The sequence below is a fragment of the Pseudophryne corroboree genome, chromosome 9 (assembly GCF_028390025.1).
Source record: "Pseudophryne corroboree isolate aPseCor3 chromosome 9, aPseCor3.hap2, whole genome shotgun sequence".
Classification (NCBI taxonomy): Eukaryota; Metazoa; Chordata; class Amphibia; order Anura; family Myobatrachidae; genus Pseudophryne; species Pseudophryne corroboree.
The window spans coordinates 37,823,940-37,847,581 of NC_086452.1; the positions used below are offsets into that span (position 1 = coordinate 37,823,940).

At 46.8% G+C, this 23,642-nt stretch overlaps 1 protein-coding gene across 3 annotated transcripts in view; it reads right to left on the minus strand.

Moving 5' to 3' along the window:
• Window positions 1-23,642, minus strand: part of PGM1 (phosphoglucomutase 1) — a 304,177-nt gene that overhangs the window by 46,842 nt on the left and 233,693 nt on the right. For all 3 annotated transcript variants that reach the window (XM_063939194.1, XM_063939193.1, XM_063939192.1), the window contains 4 exons: window positions 20,038-20,163; window positions 18,297-18,487; window positions 8,990-9,144; window positions 1,478-1,593 (listed from right to left, as the gene is read on the minus strand). In XM_063939194.1, coding sequence (XP_063795264.1) covers window positions 1,478-1,593; window positions 8,990-9,144; window positions 18,297-18,487; window positions 20,038-20,163 — 588 coding nt within the window. The remainder of the gene's footprint in view (window positions 1-1,477; window positions 1,594-8,989; window positions 9,145-18,296; window positions 18,488-20,037; window positions 20,164-23,642) is intronic.

Below are 23,642 nucleotides of genomic sequence, written 5' to 3' on the forward strand. Positions count from 1 at the left end.
AGATTTACCGGTAAGTAAAATCTTATTATTATTTTTTTCCCTATGTTCCAATTGTACAATTTCAGTGCATAGTTACAGCAGAAGACTCCTATTTTAGGTTTGGAACTGAATCAGAGAGAACATTTTTGAGTTTTGGGGTTTTATTGTGTTTTACTTAGAATTGGTGGAGACACAATTTTTTTTTTTTTTTTTTTTACTATATTGTATGAATATTGCTGGGCTAAATGAGAAATGCTTGACAGGAGGGTAACCACGCGCCTCCCTAACTGCACAGACATTCATTTCAGAACTTTTTATATAAACATTATATTTGGAGATTGCCATGTGGGGATGGTATTTTTTAATATTCTTAAAGTGCCCATGTCTCCTGCGGAGCCCGTCTATCCCCATGGTCCTTACGGAGTCCCCAGCATCCACTAGGACGTTAGAGAAATATATATTTTATATATATATATATATATATATATATATATATATATATACACAAACCAAATTATTGGGTGGTTCACGTGCTTATAAAGACTGTTGATCCACAATGACAACAACAACGTGCAGAAATAGTATTAGAGGACTATGACGCGTTTCGCCAACTCGTGGGTGCAGACAACAGATTGCAGCGAGACACTTGGGGACTTGTAAAAGTGAGAAGGCAAATAAGACGGCACATGACAATTTCACGCATCTGCGTCTTCTCCCTCCATCTAAATTACTACACTTAGATTAGGATGCAGCCAGGCGACAACTGCGGCAAGTATAGATTTTTGCATAAAAATGTCGCCATTCTTAGCAGACAGTTGCTGTACGTATGTAATCATGGAAATTATAAACGCAGTGAAACAGAGCCCAAGGAATCGAGCAGTGAAATAATGGGGGACAGAATCGGTGGATGGTAGAGAAATGAGCAGAAGTTGCCCAAACAATTCAGATTGGGCGGGGCTGCGGCCGACACAGCGGGGGAGGGGGGTGACTGCGGCCGGCAGATCAGAATAGGTGTGAATAAGAATTTATGCTATTTGCGATTACCATTTTATGGTCACAATAATTGCATATTACTAATAACCAAATTGACATTACTAATAATGGGCTTTTTAACGGCATATTACCACCAATGGGCATATTACAATCAATAGGAAAACTTCTGGGCATATTGGGGGGAAGGGGGGGGGGGGGGGGGGGGAACTACGGAAGTAATGCGAGACTCACTGGAGACAGTTTAAAATGAATATATTTTTTGTTTGCTTCAATCTCTTGTATATTATTGCTGCTGTCTGGCCACCGTGATTACTCCTTGGCGTGAGGGGTAATTACAGTCAGTACGCCGTGACCCGCCACTGGTTCTGAAAATACAACTGCCTACAGTTACTTGGGTCTTGCGTTGGGGTTTCGTCCTGTATAACCGTATATAGGCTCTCGGCCAGTATCAAATTCAGCCCCACGTACTAATTAGACGGGCAGGAAGAGTCCTGTTCTCACTCACCTGTCCCAAAGCTTTCCTCGCCGCACAGCGACAGCTTATTCGCATCCATTAAGTTTCCAAAGAATTTCCACCCGGTCGGAGTCTCGTATAATGCGATCTTTGTAGCTTTTGCCACTCTTCGCACAAAAAGAAAAAAAAGAGAACGAAATAATAACACTGGATTATGGCTTTCACAGCTCCGCTAGAACTTTTAAGAACGACCGACTGCAATTAAGCACCGGGAGTGTTTTTGGTTTTGCAGAGTGTTTTTACCTCCTATATTTCTGGTGAAAGGAATGGTTTCATACGCCAACGCGACATGCAATAAACACATTCACTTTTTAAAGTTTTATGGACTTAGAAATCCAGAGTTCTGTTTTCTCAAAACTGCCGCTTTGCCATGGCGACACTAGCGGTAGGGGGAACGCGGGGTGTGAAACAAGAATGCCCTCTATTTTATATACTTTTAATCTTGATTTTAACATTTATGGAAGGCACTCCTATGAGCTCACTTGTTTTTAGTTGCTTGGAATCATTTAAAGGTAAAAGTAGAACCAAGTGGAAACTGTACGCAGCTGGCTCCGGGGGGCTCTGTAAGAGTAGGGGTCCAACCGGAGATTTCGCAAAGACATTAATCAAAAGGCTGCTAAACCTAAAGCACAGGTCACTTAATTTATTTAAAAAAAAATCTCCCTCCTGCCTACATCCTCAGTGAGACATCCAAAACATTAAGGGGGGGGGGGGATTCAATGCAGCTTGAAGGATGCGCTGAGCCGTACCGGAGCAGCACGTCGCGTCCATCCATGGCCCACGGTTTAAGTTGCACCCTACAGGGTTGCGCAGAAAAACTTGCTCTGTCAGCAGTACAAATCTAATCTTCCCCCCTTATTCAGCTTACAATTGAATTCCCCCTTATGCAGTCCCTACTACTCCAGGACAACTATAGGAGTATGGCGCTGGGATAGGAATTAACAGCTAATTCCAACAACACTGCAGAAGTGTAAACCAGTGTTTCCCAGCTCCAGTCTGCAGGGACTTCTAACAGTACATGTTTTCCTGATCTCCTAGTTGGCGCACAGGTGCTTTTATTAGCAGGTGGTGACCATTATTTCACATGAGACACTGAGATCTGTAAAACCTGCACCGTTAGAGATCCCTGAGGACTGGAGTTGGGAAAACTGGTGTAAACTGCAGCACTTTGTGCACTGTGACGATGTCCCTGATTGGACGGCGGCAGCCACGGAGGCTGTTCTGAAGACAAAGCACTAAGCCCCGTATTAGACTTTTCCATTGGGGACAGAAGGGTTTATTGCTACAATAACCGTGCAATTGGAGTTGTTCCGGAACTCTTAGCAGGCCCTTGTTCCACGACGGACTATGGGTAAAATAAGATTTTACTTACCGATAAATCTATTTCTCGTAGTCCGTAGTGGATGCTGGGGACTCCGTCAGGACCATGGGGAATAGCGGCTCCGCAGGAGACAGGGCACAAAAATAAAGCTTTAGGATCAGGTGGTGTGCACTGGCTCCTCCCCCTATGACCCTCCTCCAAGCCTCAGTTAGGATACTGTGCCCGGACGAGCGTACACAATAAGGAAGGATATTGAATCCCGGGTAAGACTCATACCAGCCACACCAATCACACCGTACAACTTGTGATCTGAACCCAGTTAACAGTATGACAAACGTAGGAGCCTCTGAACAGACGGCTCACAACAATAACAACCCGAATTTTTTGTAACAATAACTATGTACAAGTATTGCAGACAATCCGCACTTGGGATGGGCGCCCAGCATCCACTACGGACTACGAGAAATAGATTTATCGGTAAGTAAAATCTTATTTTCTCTGACGTCCTAAGTGGATGCTGGGGACTCCGTCAGGACCATGGGGATTATACCAAAGCTCCCAAACGGGCGGGAGAGTGCGGATGACTCTGCAGCACCGAATGAGAGAAATCCAGGTCCTCTTTAGCCAGGGTATCAAATTTGTAGAATTTTACAAACGTGTTCTCCCCCGACCACGTAGCTGCTCGGCAGAGTTGTAATGCAGAGACCCCCCGGGCAGCCGCCCAGGATGAGCCCACTTTCCTTGTGGAATGGGCCTTGACAGATTTTGGTTGTGGCAAGCCTGCCACAGAATGTGCAAGTTGAATTGTGCTACAAATCCAACGAGCAATCGTCTGCTTAGAAGCAGGAGCACCCAGCTTGTTGGGTGCATACAATATAAACAGCGAGTCAGACTTTCTGACTCCAGCCGTTCTTGAAATATATATTTTCAATGCCCGGACCACGTCCAACAACTTGGAATCCTCCAAATCGTTAGTAGCCGCAGGCACCACAATAGGCTGGTTCAGGTGAAACGCTGACACCACCTTAGGCAGAAAATGAGGACGCGTCCGCAGTTCTGCCCTGTCCGAATGGAAAATCAGATATGGGCTCTTATATGATAAAGCCGCTAATTCTGATACTCTCCTGGCTGAAGCCAGGGCCAGTAGCATGGTTACTTTCCATGTAAGATATTTCAACTCCACCGATTTGAGTGGCTCAAACCAATGGGATTTGAGAAAATCCAAAACTACATTAAGATCCCACGGTGCCACTGGGGGCACAAACGGGGGCTGTATATGTAGTACTCCTTTTACAAAAGTCTGGACTTTAGGAACTGAAGCCAATTCTTTCTGGAAGAAAATCGACAGGGCCGAAATTTGAACCTTAATGGACCCCAATTTGAGGCCCATAGACAATCCTGTTTGCAGGAAATGTAGGAATCGACCCAGTTGAAATTCCTCCGTGGAGGCCTTCCTGGCCTCACACCACGCAACATATTTTCTCCAAATGCGGTGATAATGTTGTGCAGTCACCTCCTTCCTGGCTTTTACCAGTGTAGGAATGACCTCTTCCGGAATGCCTTTTTCCCTTAGAATTCGGCGTTCAACCGCCATGCCGTCAAACGCAGCCGCGGTAAGTCTTGGAATAGACACGGTCCCTGCTGAATCAGGTCCCGTCTTAGAGGTAGAGGCCACGGATCCTCCGTGAGCATCTCTTGAAGTTCCGGGTACCAAGTTCTTCTTGGCCAATCCGGAGCCACGAGTATCGTTCTTACTCCCCTTTGCCGTATAATTCTCAGTACTTTTGGTATGAGAGGCAGAGGAGGGAACACATACACTGACTGGAACACCCACGGTGTTACCAGAGCGTCCACAGCTATTGCCTGAGGGTCTCTTGACCTGGCGCAATACCTGTCCAGTTTTTTGTTGAGGCGGGACGCCATCATATCCACCTTTGGTTTTTCCCAACGGTTCACAATCATGTGGAAGACTTCTGGATGAAGTCCCCACTCTCCCGGGTGTAGATCGTGTCTGCTGAGGAAATCTGCTTCCCAGTTGTCCACTCCCGGAATGAACACTGCTGACCGTGCTATCACATGATCTTCCGCCCAGCGAAGAATCCTTGCAGCTTCTGCCATTGCTGTCCTGCTTCTTGTGCCGCCCTGTCTGTTTACGTGGGCGACTGCCGTGATGTTGTCCGACTGGATCAACACCGGCTGACCCTGAAGCAGGGGTTTTGCCAGACTTAGAGCATTGTAAATCGCTCTTAGCTCCAGTATATTTATGTGAAAAGACATCTCCAGGCTTGACCATACTCCCTGGAAGTTTCTTCCCTGTGTGACCGCTCCCCAGCCTCTCAGACTGGCATCCGTGGTCACCAGGACCCAGTCCTGTATGCCGAATCTGCGGCCCTCTAACAGATGAGCACTCTGCAACCACCACAGAAGAGACACCCTTGTCCGTGGTGATAAGGTTATCCGCTGGTGCATCTGCAGATGCGATCCGGACCATTTGTCCAACAGATCCCACTGAAAAGTTCGTGCGTGGAATCTGCCGAATGGAATCGCTTCGTAAGAAGCCACCATCTTTCCCAGGACTCTTGTGCATTGATGCACAGACACTTTTCCTGGTTTTAGGAGGTTCCTGACAAGTTTGGATAACTCCTTGGCTTTCTCCTCCGGAAGAAACACCTTTTTCTGAACCGTGTCCAGAATCATTCCCAGGAACAGCAGACGTGTTGTCGGTGTCAACTGAGATTTTGGAAAATTCAGAATCCACCCGTGTTGTTGCAGCACTAATTGGGTTAGTGCTACTCCGTCCTCCAGCTGTTCTCTGGACCTTGCCCTTATCAGGAGATCGTCCAAGTAAGGGATAATTAATACGCCTCTTCTTCGAAGAAGAATCATCATTTCGGCCATTACCTTGGTAAAGACCCGAGGTGCCGTGGACAATCCAAACGGCAGCGTCTGAAACCGATAATGACAGTTTTGCACCACGAACCTGAGGTACCCTTGATGTGAAGGGCAAATTGGGACATGCAGGTAAGCATCCTTTATGTCCAGGGACACCATAAAGTCCCCTTCTTCCAGATTCGCTATCACTGCTCTGAGTGACTCCATCTTGAATTTGAATTTCTGTATGTACAGGTTCAAAGATTTCAGATTTAGAATAGGTCTTACCGAGCCGTCCGGCTTCGGTACCACAAATAGCGTGGAGTAATACCCTTTTCCTTGTTGTAGGAGGGGTACCTTGACTATCACCTGCTGAGAAAACAGCTTGTGAATGGCTTCCAATACCGTCGCCCTGTCTGAGGGAGACGTTGGCAAAGCAGACTTTAGGAACCGGCGAGGGGGAGACTTCTCGAATTCCAACCTGTAACCCTGAGATACTACCTGCAGGATCCAGGGGTCCACCTGTGAGCAAGCCCACTGTGCGCTGAAATTCATGAGTCGACCCCCCACCGCTCCTGAGTCCGCTTGTAAAGCCCCAGCGTCATGCTGAGGGCTTTGCAGAACCCTGGGAGGGCTTCTGTTCCTGGGCAGGGGCTGCTTGCTGCCCTCTCTTACCCCTTCCTCTGCCCCGGGGCAGATATGACTGTCCTTTTGCCCGCTTGTTCTTATAGGACCGAAAGGACTGCGGCTGAAAAGACGGTGTCTTTTTCTGTTGGGAGGGGGTCTGAGGTAAAAAGGTGGATTTTCCGGCAGTTGCCGTGGCCACCAGATCCGATAGACCGACGCCAAATAATTCCTCCCCTTTATACGGCAATACTTCCATATGTCGTTTAGAATCCGCATCACCTGACCACTGTCGCGTCCATAAACTTCTTCTGGCAGATATGGACATCGCATTTACTCTCGATGTCAGAGTGCAAATATCCCTCTGAGCATCTCGCATATAAAGAAAAGCATCCTTTAATTGCTCTATAGTCAATAAAATACTGTCCCTATCCAGGGTATCAATATTTTCAGTCAGGGAATCCGACCAGACCACCCCAGCACTGCACATCCAGGCTGAGGCGATGGCTGGTCGCAGTATAACACCAGTATGTGTGTATATACTGTTTAGGGTAGTTTCCAGCCTCCTATCAGCTGGATCCTTGAGGGCGGCCGTATCAGGAGACGGTAACGCCACTTGTTTTGATAAGCGTGTGAGCGCCTTATCCACCCTAGGGGGTGTTTCCCAGCGCGCCCTAACCTCTGGCGGGAAAGGGTATAATGCCAATAACTTTTTTGAAGTTAGCACTTTTCTATCTGGGTTAACCCACGCTTCATCACATACATCATTCAATTCCTCTGATTCAGGAAAAACTACAGGTAGTTTTTTCACCCTCCACATAATACCCCTTTTTGTGGTACTTGCAGTATCAGAGATATGCAAAGCCTCCTTCATTGCCGTGATCATATAACGTGTGGCCCTACTTGAAAATACGTTTGTTTCTTCACCGTCGACACTAGATTCAGTGTCCGTGTCTGGGTCTGTGTCGACCGACTGAGGTAAAGGGCGTTTTACAGCCCCTGACGGTGTCTGAGACGCCTGGGCAGGTACCAACTGGTTTTCCGGCCGTCTCATGTCGTCAACTGATTTTTGTAATGTGCTGACATTATCACGTAATTCCATAAACAAAGCCATCCATTCCGGTGTCGACTCCCTGGGGGGTGACATCACCATTATCGGCAATTGCTCTGCCTCCACACCAACATCGTCCTCATACATGTCGACACACACGTACCGACACACAGCAGACACACAGGGAATGCTCTTATCGAAGACAGGACCCCACTAGCCCTTTGGGGAGACAGAGGGAGAGTTTGCCAGCACACACCCAAGCGCTATAATATATATGGGAACAACCTTATATAAGTGTTGTATCCTTATAGCAGCTTAAATATATAAAATATCGCCCAAAAAAGTGCCCCCCCTCTCTGTTTTACCCTGTTTCTGTAGTGCAGTGCAGGGGAGAGTCCTGGGAGCCTTCCTCACAGCGGAGCTGAGCAGGAAAATGGCGCTGTGTGCTGAGGAGAATAAGCCCCGCCCCCTATTCCGGCGGGCTTTTCTCCCGGAGTTTGAGATATCTGGCATGGGTTTAATACATCCATATAGCCTCAAGGGCTATATGTGATGTATTTTTTAGCCATAAAAGGTATTATACATTGCTGCCCAGGGCGCCCCCAGCAGCGCCCTGCACCCTCCGTGACCTATGGTGTGAAGTGTGTGACAACAATGGCGCACAGCTGCAGTGCTGTGCGCTACCTTCATGAAGACTGAAAAGCCTTCTGCCGCCGGTTTCTGGACCTTCAATCTTCAGCATCTGCAAGGGGGGTCGGCGGCGCGGCTCCGGGACGAACCCCAGGGTGAGACCTGTGTTCCGACTCCCTCTGGAGCTAATGGTGTCCAGTAGCCTAAGAAGCCAATCCATCCTGCACGCAGGTGAGTTGAACTTCTCTCCCCTAAGTCCCTCGATGCAGTGAGCCTGTTGCCAGCAGGACTCACTGAACATAAAAAACCTAAAAACTTTTTCTAAGCAGCTCCTTAAGAGAGCCACCTAGATTGCACCCTGCTCGGACGGGCACAAAAACCTAACTGAGGCTTGGAGGAGGGTCATAGGGGGAGGAGCCAGTGCACACCACCTGATCCTAAAGCTTTATTTTTGTGCCCTGTCTCCTGCGGAGCCGCTATTCCCCATGGTCCTGACGGAGTCCCCAGCATCCACTTAGGACGTCAGAGAAATATAAATATAGCATAGACCTCAGAACCATTCCTAAGATGTGCCCGCAATGCACCTTAAGCTGGGTACACGCTGTGCTATATATCGGCCGTCCAATCAAATGGGCGATATATGGCGAGCCCATCGGCGGGTGTGTACCCACCATGTCTGTAAATGATGTCGTTCAAAAACATATCGCGTCGGCCCGGCAGCACAGCTGATGGGCAGTATATCTGCAGATATATCGGGGTATCTGGCTGTGTGTACGGACGGTTGGCATCTCAACTGGGCGGGCACATTTTGAATGCCCGCCCAGACGATTGGCAAGTGTGTATGCTCTTACCAATTGTTAGGTTTTGTCTCAGTATTGGCTGACGCTGCACCGCCCACACAAGCCCATGTGACCTGTTCCACACAGAATCTACATTGGTTGCAGGCTGGGTTAGGAGATTTCCCATTGGCCAGCGGAGAATAAAGGATATAACACTTTCATCTTACCGGTCAAGTGCCCCACTGGTTGGCATGCTCCTCGCCAATCCACGAACACCCGTCTGCTGGAAATAGGGGATACTGAAGATATTGGCTGCGATTACTGCCACAGAGTCAGATGGGTTTACAAAGAATCCGTTCTTCCCCAGAATCATGTTCCGGTCCTGGAGACAGAGGAAGGGAGAAAGTGCATGTAACACATGGCCTCGGAGACGGAGGAATAGCAGGGACCACAGTCTATACGGGGAGCAGGTCCTACAGTGCACTGGGGTCTCCCCTACAAGCCACGGGAACAATGCAGGATCCAGTAGAAAACTGCACCCAGAATGTTTGTATTATGAGCGTGTACAGCACTAAGTAACGTGTCGGCAAATTACAAAGAACGAAAAAATAATATCCAAAAACCTACCGTGTATTTCATTTACGTTCCTATACTTATACCGGACCTCAAACCACGGCGAGTGTGACACAGCGGGTAAGATACGGTAATGCACAGAAGATCTGCGACTCTACGTTCCCACTTACTAAAATGAGTGATACCTGCTCAGAAGTATTAGAAGCCCTATAGAGAATGGCACCCAGACAAGCCAAATACTTTATCAATATAACCCAAATCTAAATGATAAATTATTCTTATTTATTCATATAGTGCCACCAGTTTACACAGCGCTGTACAGTCCAAACACCGGTAGAACGTGCAAACTCCACACAGATGGGGCTTTGGTCTGGAATTGAACTCATGAACCTAGTGCTGAGAGGAAGCAATGCTAACCACTATGCCACCACATATCTCCCACTATCTATTACTAGCACCCAAAACACACAGCAGCTGTACACGTACTGTACACTCACATGTCCCCGCAGCTGTACACACATACATATGTCCCCGCAGCTGTACACACATACATATGTCCCCGCAGCTGTACACACACGCACGTCCCCACAGCTGTACACACACGCACGTCCCCGCAGCTGTACACACACGCACGTCCCCGCAGCTGTACACACACGCACGTCCCCGCAGCTGTACACACACGCACGTCCCCGCAGCTGTACACACACGCACGTCCCCGCAGCTGTACACACACGCACGTCCCCGCAGCTGTACACACACGCACGTCCCCGCAGCTGTACACACACGCACGTCCCCGCAGCTGTACACACACGCACGTCCCCGCAGCTGTACACACGCACGTCCCCGCAGCTGTACACACACGCACGTCCCCGCAGCTGTACACACACGTCCCCGTAGCTGTACACAAACACATCCCCGTAGCTATACACACGCACACGTCCCCGCAGCTGTACACACGCACACGTCCCCGCAGCTGTACAAGCACACATCCCAGCAGCTGTACACACACACACACACACACACACACACACACACACACACACATCCCAGCAGCTGTACACACACACATCCCAGCAGCTGTACACACACACACACACACATCCCAGCAGCTGTACACACACACATCCCAGCAGCTGTACACACACACATCCCAGCAGCTGTACACACACACACACACACACACACACACCCATCCCCACAGCTGTACACGCACATAGGTATGTCCTTGCAGCTGTACACGTATGTAGGCATGACCCAGCAGCTGTACACATACATACGCATGCCCTCGCAACTGTACACGCATGTAGGCATGTCCCTGCAGCTGTACACGTACGCATGTCCCAGCAGCTGTACACTCACACACATATATATATGTCCCAGCAGCTGTACACTCACACATATATATATGTCCCAGCAGCTGTACACTCACACACACATATATATATATATATATATATATATATATATATATATATAGAGAACAAATATATATTCGGCACTCCAAATGAATGGTAAAAATCAACTTGCCGGGTGCCTTCCAAACGGGAACAGACATGCAAACGAGAAATAGGCGGCACTCACGGACTCTTCATCTGACAAAACTCGAGCTGACTCAAGAGATGTGTTTTAACGTTTCGGTTTTAATCCAACCGTCATCAGAAGAACATACATAAGAATACAAAAAGCTCTTACCTTTATACATGCTAAAATCACCACGAGTGCCTTGTCCTCGGCGTCCACGCCGGGACCTACTTCCGGTTACGTCATCATACATGGACTCGGTTGTCCTGACAACGCAAAACATCCGGCTAGTGTGACAAACCCATCACCATGACAACTTAAAAACAAAAATGCAGGAAGGAGACTCAGTGAACGCAAAAGCCTCATGCTGATCAAATGTGCAAACCTCTATGTGTATACACAATGTAGTACTCATATCAAGTTGACATCCACAGAAGGTCAAGATAATAATAAAATTAATGCTACAAAAAGCATGTTAGTGGCAAAGTCTCATTTAAGCCATTGGGTGATACCGTATTTAAACGGTGTATCCACCTGGCTTCTTTTTGTAAAAGGATCCTGTGTCTATCACCCCCTCTTTTAGATACCAATACCTGTTCTAACATCTTATAGCGCAATGTGGCTAATCCGTGCTGATGTGTTTTAAAATGCTTAGCCACTGGCTGGTCAATATTTTTACCCTCTAGGATTTGTTTAATTGCGCTTCTATGCTGGGACATGCGCTCTTTAAATTGACAACTAGTTTTGCCTATGTAAAATAGGCCACATGGACATCTAATACAGTATACTACAAATTTACTAGTGCAGGTGAGAACCTGTTTGATTCTAATTCTTTTGCCTGTATGTGGATGAACCACATAGTCACCCGTCTCTAAATAAAGACAGGTGGTGCATCCTGTACACTTGTAATTGCCTGGTTTTCTCGACAAAAAAGTACTGGTGTCAATAGCAGATAGTTGCGAGATGTCATTATGCACTATCATGTCCCTGATGTTTTTACCCCTCCTATAACTGGGCATGAATCTGGAGGATTTCAGACTACTCAAATCTGAATCGGATTGAATTACCGGCCAGATTCTCTTGGCTGTTTTAGTGAGGAGGTGACTAGAAGTGGTAAAATTTGAAACATATGCCACCACTTTGGGCGAACTTGTTGTGTCAGTGATCTTAGGTATTGGGATCTTAGGTTGGCTCAAAGCCTTAGCCCTGGCTGCTCGAAGCAATTCGTTTTTGTAACCTCGTTCCAAGAATTTCTTGGTCATGAGGTCCATCTGTGCTTTTTCTTCTCCCAAATCGCTGCAAATGCGATGGACACGTAAGAATTGAGAATATGGTAATCCATTTCTCAAAGACTGGGGGTGATGGCTAGAGGACATTAAGAGACTATTCACATCTGTGGGTTTACTATAAATCGACGTTTTAAATTGACCCTCTGAAAAACTAATGTTAACATCCAAAAAATTGATGCTAACAGGCTGGATGTCATAAGTAAATTTGATGGACTCATCACTCAAATTTGCTTCTCTCATCATCTGAATAAAGCCTTCACGTGTGCCTGTCCACAAAATGAATACATCATCGATGTAGCGTGTGTACATGGCTATACAAGATTTAAATTCATCTCTGGAAAAGAAAAGTGATTGTTCCACACCGAACATAAACGAATTCGCATACGCCGGTGCGGCACAAGAACCCATGGCACAGCCACGCACCTGTTTGAAAAACTCATTATTAAACAGAAAATAATTCCTGTGTAAAGTTAAATACAACAATGACATAAAGAAATTAATTTCTGGACCAGTGTAATATGGATTACCATCTATCAAGGATTTGACAGCCGCCAAACCCCGCGCATGGGGAATGCTGGTGTATAAGCTAACAACGTCCGCTGTACACAACCAGCATTCACCTGCGGTCAACTTCACTTCACGTAATTTTTGCAGAAAGGTAGTGGTGTCCTTAAGGTAAGTACCCTGATTCTGGATAACTGGCTGAAAATAATGATCAACATATTTCGCAATATTGGAATATAACGATCCCCTAGCTGCTATGATGGGACGCCCTGGTGGGCAAACTGGGTTTTTATGCAGCTTTGGGATCGGAATTCTTCAATGTTAAATCTGATTTGACCTCCAATCAATCTGATTGTCCTATTAGATCCAGGTCCGCTTTTGACCCATACTCAAGCAATCCAGCTATCAAGGTCTTCACCAGGACTTTATTAAGCTGCATTGATAGTTGTGGCAACTTATCTAATTCATCTAATACTAATGTTAAAAATCTCACCAAAGCACAGCGTCTGGCTTTACGCGATCTGTCAACTTATCCTGATATCACGGTGCGTCCTGCCGACAAGGGAGGGGGCATCGTGATTCAGGATTTGGCAGATTACAAATCAGAGGCTTATCGCCAACTTGATGATGTGTCTGTGTATAGCAGATTAAAAGAGGACCCTACTTCTGAATATTCTGGTGAATTAAAATTAATTCTATCACAGGCTGAGACTGATGGTATTATTACTGAAACCACCAAAAAGGCTCTAGTGGTTTCTTGTCCATATGTGCCTGTGTTTTACACGATCCCAAAGCTGCATAAAAACCCAGTTTGCCCACCAGGGCGTCCCATCATAGCAGCTAGGGGATCGTTATATTCCAATATTGCGAAATATGTTGATCATTATTTTCAGCCAGTTATCCAGAATCAGGGTACTTACCTTAAGGACACCACTACCTTTCTGCAAAAATTACGTGAAGTGAAGTTGACCGCAGGTGAATGCTGGTTGTGTACAGCGGACGTTGTTAGCTTATACACCAGCATTCCCCATGCGCGGGGTTTGGCGGCTGTCAAATCCTTGATAGATGGTAATCCATATTACACTGGTCCAGAAATTAATTTCTTTATGTCATTGTTGTATTTAACTTTACACAGGAATTATTTTCTGTTTAATAATGAGTTTTTCAAACAGGTGCGTGGCTGTGCCATGGGTTCTTGTGCCGCACCGGCGTATGCGAATTCGTTTATGTTCGGTGTGGAACAATCACTTTTCTTTTCCAGAGATGAATTTAAATCTTGTATAGCCATGTACACACGCTACATCGATGATGTATTCATTTTGTGGACAGGCACACGTGAAGGCTTTATTCAGATGATGAGAGAAGCAAATTTGAGTGATGAGTCCATCAAATTTACTTATGACATCCAGCCTGTTAGCATCAATTTTTTGGATGTTAACATTAGTTTTTCAGAGGGTCAATTTAAAACGTCGATTTATAGTAAACCCACAGATGTGAATAGTCTCTTAATGTCCTCTAGCCATCACCCCCAGTCTTTGAGAAATGGATTACCATATTCTCAATTCTTACGTGTCCATCGCATTTGCAGCGATTTGGGAGAAGAATAAGCACAGATGGACCTCATGACCAAGAAATTCTTGGAACGAGGTTACAAAAACGAATTGCTTCGAGCAGCCAGGGCTAAGGCTTTGAGCCAACCTAAGATCCCAATACCTAAGATCACTGACACAACAAGTTCGCCCAAAGTGGTGGCATATGTTTCAAATTTTACCACTTCTAGTCACCTCCTCACTAAAACAGCCAAGAGAATCTGGCCGGTAATTCAATCCGATTCAGATTTGAGTAGTCTGAAATCCTCCAGATTCATGCCCAGTTATAGGAGGGGTAAAAACATCAGGGACATGATAGTGCATAATGACATCTCGCAACTATCTGCTATTGACACCAGTACTTTTTTGTCGAGAAAACCAGGCAATTACAAGTGTACAGGATGCACCACCTGTCTTTATTTAGAGACGGGTGACTATGTGGTTCATCCACATACAGGCAAAAGAATTAGAATCAAACAGGTTCTCACCTGCACTAGTAAATTTGTAGTATACTGTATTAGATGTCCATGTGGCCTATTTTACATAGGCAAAACTAGTTGTCAATTTAAAGAGCGCATGTCCCAGCATAGAAGCGCAATTAAACAAATCCTAGAGGGTAAAAATATTGACCAGCCAGTGGCTAAGCATTTTAAAACACATCAGCACGGATTAGCCACATTGCGCTATAAGATGTTAGAACAGGTATTGGTATCTAAAAGAGGGGGTGATAGACACAGGATCCTTTTACAAAAAGAAGCCAGGTGGATACACCGTTTAAATACGGTATCACCCAATGGCTTAAATGAGACTTTGCCACTAACATGCTTTTTGTAGCATTAATTTTATTATTATCTTGACCTTCTGTGGATGTCAACTTGATATGAGTACTACATTGTGTATACACATAGAGGTTTGCACATTTGATCAGCATGAGGCTTTTGCGTTCACTGAGTCTCCTTCCTGCATTTTTGTTTTTAAGTTGTCATGGTGATGGGTTTGTCACACTAGCCGGATGTTTTGCGTTGTCAGGACAACCGAGTCCATGTATGATGACGTAACCGGAAGTAGGTCCCGGCGTGGACGCCGAGGACAAGGCACTCGTGGTGATTTTAGCATGTATAAAGGTAAGAGCTTTTTGTATTCTTATGTATGTTCTTCTGATGACGGTTGGATTAAAACCGAAACGTTAAAACACATCTCTTGAGTCAGCTCGAGTTTTGTCAGATGAAGAGTCCGTGAGTGCCGCCTATTTCTCGTTTGCATATATATATATATATATATATGTCCCAGCAGCTGTACACTCACACATATATATGTCCCAGCAGCTGTACACTCACACATATATATGTCCCAGCAGCTGTACACTCACACATATATATGTCCCAGCAGCTGTACACTCACGCACACACATATATACATGTCCCAGCAGCTGTACACTCACACATATACATGTCCCAGCAGCTGTACACTCACACATATACATGTCCCAGCAGCTGTACACTCACACACACATATGTCCCAGCAGCTGTACACTCACACATATATATGTCCCAGCAGCTGTACACTCACACATATACATGTCCCAGCAGCTGTACACTCACACACATATATATATATATGTCCCAGCAGCTGTACACTCACGCACACACATATATACATGTCCGAGCAGCTGTACACTCACACATATACATGTCCCAGCAGCTGTACACTCACACACACATATATATGTCCCAGCAGCTGTACACTCACACATATACATGTCCCAGCAGCTGTACACTCACACACATATATATATATGTCCCAGCAGCTGTACACTCACGCACACACATATATACATGTCCGAGCAGCTGTACACTCACACATATACATGTCCCAGCAGCTGTACACTCACACATATATATATATATGTCCCAGCAGCTGTACACTCACGCGCACACACATATACATGTCCCAGCAGCTGTACACTCACACATATACATGTCCCAGCAGCTGTACACTCACACATATACATGTCCCAGCAGCTGTACACTCACACATATGTCCCAGCAGCTGTACACTCACACATATGTCCCAGCAGCTGTACACTCACACATATGTCCCAGCAGCTGTACACTCACACATATGTCCCAGCAGCTGTACACTCACACATATATATGTCCCAGCAGCTGTACACTCACACATATGTCCCAGCAGCTGTACACTCACACACATATATGTCCCAGCAGCTGTACACACACACACGTCCTCACAGCTGTACACGTACGAAGGTCCCAGCAGCTGTACACACACACACACACATCCCAGCAGCTGTACACACACACACACACACACACACACACACACACACATCCCAGCAGCTGTACACACACACACACACACACACACATCCCAGCAGCTGTACACACACACACACACCCCAGCAGCTGTACACACACACACACGTCCTCACAGCTGTACACGTACGAAGGTCCCAGCAGCTGTACACACAACACACATCCCAGCAGCTGTACACACACACACACATCCCAGCAGCTGTACACACACACACACGCACACATCCCAGCAGCTGTACACACACACATCCCAGCAGCTGTACACACACACACACACACACACACACACACACACACATCCCAGCAGCTGTACACACACACATCCCAGCAGCTGTACACACACACACATCCCAGCAGCTGTACACACACACCCCAGCAGCTGTACACACACACACACACACACACACACACACCCCAGCAGCTGTACACACACACACACACACACACCCCAGCAGCTGTACACACACACACACACATCCCAGCAGCTGTACACACACACACACACACACACACACCAGCAGCTGTACACACACACACACACCCCCCCCAGCAGCTGTACACACACACACACCCCACCAGCTGTACACACACACACACACACACACATCCCAGCAGCTGTACACACACACACACACACACACATCCCAGCAGCTGTACACACACACACACACACACACACACACACACCAGCAGCTGTACACACACACACACGCACACACCCCAGCAGCTGTACACACACACACACACACACACACACACACACACACACACATCCCAGCAGCTGTACACACACATCCCAGCAGCTGTACACACACACACATCCCAGCAGCTGTACACACACACACACACATTCCAGCAGCTGTACACACACACACACACACACACACACATTCCAGCAGCTGTACACCTACCTACGCATGTCCCCACAGCTGTACACGTACATACGCATGTCCTCGCAGCTGTACACGCACACACATATATGTCCCAGCAGCTGTACACACACACACACGTCCTCACAGCTGTACACGTACAAAGGTCCCAGCAGCTGTACACACACACACACACACACACACACACATATATATATGTCCCAGCAGCTGTACACACACACACATATATATGTCCCAGCAGCTGTACACACACACACGTCTTCACAGCTTTACACGTACAAAGGTCCCAGCAGCTGTACACACACACACACACACACACACACACACACACACACACATATATATATGTCCCAGCAGCTGTACACACACACACACACACACACACATATATATGTCCCAGCAGCTGTACACACACACACACACACACACACACACACACACACACACACACACATATATATGTCCCAGCAGCTGTACACACACACACACACACACACACACACACACACACGTCCTCACAGCTGTACACGTACAAAAGGTCCCAGCAGCTGTACACACATGTATACATGTCCCCACAGCTGAACACGCACGTAAGCATGTCCCCACAGCTGTACACGTACATAAGCATGTCCTCGAAAGCTGCACACATACGTAGGCATGACCCCACAGCTGTACATGTACGTAGGCATGTCCTCGCAGCTGTAGACGCACGTATGACCTCGGCATAAAGCCGGCTCACGTGCACACACTGAATGCACAATTCAGCAGCCTTGTAAAGGAACGCCGCGCCTCTCTAACCATATAAAAGTATACAGTATCAATCACACCCTCTTACCCCGTCTCCATCGAAGGCTGCCCCAAAGTCATGCTCCCCCGTCTTCATGGTGTCCACCAACTCTGATGCATAAGTTAAGTTTGGGTCAGGGTGGTGCCCCCCAAAATCCTCCAGCGGGGTGCAGTTCACTGCGGAGTTGGCAGGGGCGCCCAGCTCTTCACACAGAATCTTTTTCACATAGGGTCCAACAACTGAGCAAAGAAAAAGCGTCAGCATTAAAGTTATTAATCCCACAGAGCCGTTATATTGCATAGAAAGGATTATGGGACACATTTTTTAAAGTTTTCATTTTTTTTGTGTCAAAAAAGAAAAGAAAAATCTTTAAAAAAATAAATGGTTATTGCGCGGTGAAATGTAAAAATAATATCTTTTTGTGAATTTGTTTAAAATAAAACCATCAACGTATTTTATGTGCATGACTACAACAACTTGGTTTATAAAAACACCATTTTATAACAATTTCCTCCCCACTTGTGTATATTATTTTAGTCTGCACGTGTTACCCGTCCAGATGCAATCTGTGTGATACCACAAGGGGGGCTGGGAGGGGGTATATGCATGGACCACTGCACAGTAAGTCACATACATGAGATTATAGATCAATCTAGATAGATAGATTTCAAATTTAAAAAATAAAAATAAATGCTGCAACAATATTTGCCCATCCCCCCCCCCCCCCCCCAGAAAAATATCTGAAATAGAGAATTACAGGGAGAGATGAAATTTTAAAAAAATTATAATAATTTAGACTGTTGATAAAATTCCCGCACCGTAAGTAAGCAACCACTTCCAATGATTACATTTTTTTTCCCACCTATCTGAATAAACAGAATGAGGAAAATTCCAAAAAGATAGGTATACAATTAACGGTATCCAGACTCCAGGTCGACACCAATTAGGTCGACAGGAGAAAAAAAAGATCGACATGAGATTTTTCACATTTTTTTTTTACTTTTTCCATACTTAACGATCCACGTGGACTACGATTGGGAATAGTAACAGGTACCGAGCATAGCGGCAGCGGAGCACCTTCCTCGAAGTATGGCGAGCGAAATGAGCCATGCGAGGGAGAGGGGATATCAGTAAGAAATCCCGCCGGATGGGATCCCGGCGGTCAGAATCCCGACACCGGAATCCAGACCGGCACAATCCCGACAGGGGGGCGAACGCAACACAGCCCCTTGCGGGCACGGTGCCTTGCTACGCTCGGCACACTAATTTATTCTCCCTTTATGGGTGTCGTGGACACCCACGGAGGGAGAATATGTTGGGATTGTGCCGGTCGGGATTCCGGTATCGGGATTCCGTCCGGCGGGATCTTGACCGCATCCTGCGAGGGGACACGGTGCACTAATTGGGGTTCCCGGTCACATTACGAAGAAAACGACACAAAAACCACCCCATAAAAAACTCATGTCGACCTTTTTTCCTGTTGACCTTTTGTCCGTGTGGACCTATTTGCAGTGTCGACCTAAGTTGTGTTGGCCAACTGGTGTCAACCTGGGACCTCGAGTCCCAGACCCTTGTTAACGACCTCAAACATTGTAAGTGATGCCAAACTTTTTATTTCCTGTTGCTAAATAGCCCAAAACATATAACCGTTGATTTGGATGCAGATATCTAAAAAATAAATAAACAAAAATAGAACCCTAAAATCACACGATTTGCAGTATCATGGTAAAATACAGTAAGCCTACTGAGCAATCCATGACGGGATTACTCCGAATATTTCCCCCATTACCTCCGTGCATGGCGTCCAATCGGATTTTAAGTCTGTTCGGTCCTGAGAGAAGTTCTTTCAAGGCACTAAAGTCGAAGATGTTCCTCAGCATGTTCCCGTAGGATTCCACCGAATCTACTATCTCAACTAGATTTACAAAAATAAACAGACAACAATAATTACGGGTGGAAAATGTTATATGCAAATTGTGGCTATTTGCATGCACAATCCATGAATTATTCATCTTACGGATAAGAATTTAGCACCCAGCACAATACACTAAAATAAGAATTTACTCACCGGTAATTCTATTTCTCGTAGTCCGTAGTGGATGCTGGGAACTCCGTAAGGACCATGGGGAATAGCGGGCTCCGAAGGAGGCTGGGCACTCTAGAAAGATTTATGACTACCTGGTGTGCACTGGCTCCTCCCACTATGACCCTCCTCCAAGCCTCAGTTAGGACACCGTGCCCGGACGAGCAGACATAATAAGGAAGGATTTAGAATCCCGGGTAAGACTCTTACCAGCCACACCAATCACCCCGTACAACTCGTGATACTATATCCAGTTTGACAGTATGAAAACAACTGAGTCTCTCAACAGATGGCTCAACAATAACCCTTTAGTTAACAATAACTATTTACAAGTATTGCAGACAATCCGCACTTGGGATGGGCGCCCAGCATCCACTACGGACTACGAGAAATAGAATTACCGGTGAGTAAATTCTTATTTTCTCTAACGTCCTAGTGGATGCTGGGAACTCCGTAAGGACCATGGGGATTATACCAAAGCTCCCAAACGGGCGGGAGAGTGCGGATGACTCTGTAGCACCGAATGAGAGAACTCCAGGTCCTCCTCAGCCAGGGTATCAAATTTGTAGAATTTTGCAAACGTGTTTGCCCCTGACCAAGTAGCTGCTCGGCAAAGTTGTAAAGCCGAGACCCCTCGGGCAGCCGCCCAAGATGAGCCCCCTTCCTTGTGGAATGGGCATTTACAGATTTTGGCTGTGGTAGGCCTGCCACAGAATGTGCAAGCTGAATTGTACTACAAATCCAGCGAGCAATAGACTGCTTAGAAGCAGGAGCACCCAGCTTGTTGGGTGCATACAGGATAAACAGCGAGTCAGAGTTTCTGACTCCAGCCGTCCTGGAAACATATATTTTCCGGGCCCTGACAACGTCTAGCAACTTGGAGTCGTCCAATTCACTAGTAGCCGCCGGCACCACAATAGGCTGGTTCAGGTGAAACGCTGACACCACCTTAGGAAGAAATTGGGGACGAGTCCTCAATTCTGCCCTATCCATATGGAAAATCAGATAAGGGCTTTTACATGATAAAGCCGCCAATTTTGACACTCGCCTGGCTGAAGCCAAGGCCAATAACATGACCACTTTCCACGTGAGATATTTTAGATCCACGGTTTTTAGTGGCTCAAACCAATGTGATTTTAAGAAAACTCAACACCACGTTGAGATCCCAAGGTGCCACAGGGGGCACAAACGGGGGCTGAATATGCAGCACTCCTTTCACAATGTCTGAACTTCAGGTACTGAAGCTAATTCTTTTTGAAAGAAAATCGACAGAGCCGAGATCTGTACTTTAATGGAGCCTAGATTTAGGCCCATATTCACTCCTGCTTGCAGGAAATGTAGAAATCGACCTAGTGGAAATTCATCTGTTGGGGCCTTTTTGGCCTCGCACCATGCAACATATTTCCGCCACATGCGGTGATAATGCTTTGCCGTAACATCTTTCCTGGCTTTAATAAGCGCAGGAATGACTTCTTCCGGAATACCCTTTTCCTTCAGGATCCGGCGCTCAATCGCCATGCCGTCATACGCAGGCGCGGTAAGTCTTGGAACAGACAGGGCCCCTGCTGAAGCAGGTCCTGTCTGAGCGGCAGAGGCCATGGGTCCTCTGATATCATTTCCTGAAGTTCCGGGTACCAAGCCCTTCTTGGCCAATCCGGAACCACGAGTATTGTTCTTACTCCTCGCCATCTTATTATTCTCAATACCTTTGGTATGAGAGGCAGAGTAGGGAACACATAAACCGACTGGAACACCAACGGTGTCACTAGAGCGTCCACAGCTATCGCCTGAGGGTCCCTGGACCTGGCGCAATATCTCTTTAGCTTTTTGTTGAGGCGGGACGCCATCATGTCCACCTGTGGCCTTTCCCAACGGTTTACCAACAGAAGGAAAACTTCTGGATGAAGTCCCCACTCTCCCGGGTGTAGGTCGTGTCTGCTGAGGAAGTCTGCTTCCCAGTTGTCCACTCCCGGAATGAACACTGCTGACAGTGCTAGTACGTGATTTTCCGCCCATCGGAGAATCCTTGTGGCTTCTGCCATTGCCATCCTGCTTCTTGTGCCGCCCTGTCGGGTCACATGGGCGACTGCCGTGATGTTGTCTGACTGTATCAGTACCGGCTGGTTTTGAAGCAGGGGTCTTGCCTGACTTAGGGCATTGTAAATGGCCCTCAGTTCCAGAATTTATATGTAGGGAAGTCTCCTGACTTGACCATAGGCCCTGGAAGTTTCTTCCCTGTGTGACTGCTCCCCAGCCTTGAAGGCTGGCATCCATGGTCACCAGGACCCAGTCCTGTATGCCGCAACTGCGGCCCTCTAGAAGATGAGCATCCTGCATCCACCACAGTAGAGACACCCTGGTCCTTGGAGACAGGGTTATCATTTGATGCATTTGAAGATGCGATCCCGACCACTTATCTAAGAGGTCTCACGGGAAGGTCCTCGCATGGAACCTGCCGAATGGAATTGCTTCGTATGAAGCCACCATTTTACCCAGGACTCGTGTGCAACGATGCACCGATACCCTTTTTGGTTTTAGGAGGTCTCTGACTAGAGATGACAGCTCCTTGGCTTTCTCCTGCGGGAGAAACACTTTTTTCTGTTCTGTGTCCAAAATCATCCCCAGGAACAGTAAGCGAGTGGAAGGAACCAGCTGTGACTTTGGAATGTTCAGAATCCAGCCATGCTGTTGTAGCACCTCCTGAGATAGTGCTACTCCGACCAGTAACTGCTCCCTGGACCTTGCCTTTATAAGGAGATTGTCCAAGTATGGGATAAATAAAAACTCCCTTTTTTTTTGAAGGAGTATCATCATTTCTGCCATTACCTTGGTAAACACCCTCGGTGCCGTGGACAGTCCAAACGGTAGTGTCTGGAATTTGTAATGGCAATCCTGTACCACAATCTGAGGTACTCCTGGTGAGGAAGGTAAATAGGGACATGCAGGTAAGCATCCTTGATGTCCAGGGATACCATGTAATCCCCCTCGTCCAGGCTTGCAATAACCGCCCTGAGCGATTCCATCTTGAACTTTGTTATGTAAGTGTTCAAGGATTTCCATTTTAAAATGGGTCTCACCGAACCGGCTGGTTTCGGTACCACAAACAGTGTGGAATAGTAACCCCGTCCTTGTTGAAGTAGGGGCACCTTGACTATCACCTGCTGGGAATACAGCTTGTGAATTGCCTCTAGCACAGCCTCCCTACCTGAGGGAGTTGTCGGCAAGGCAGATTTGAGTAAACGGCGGGGGGGAGACGCCTCGACTTCCAGCTTGTACCCCTGAGATACTACTTGAAGGATCCAGGGATCCAC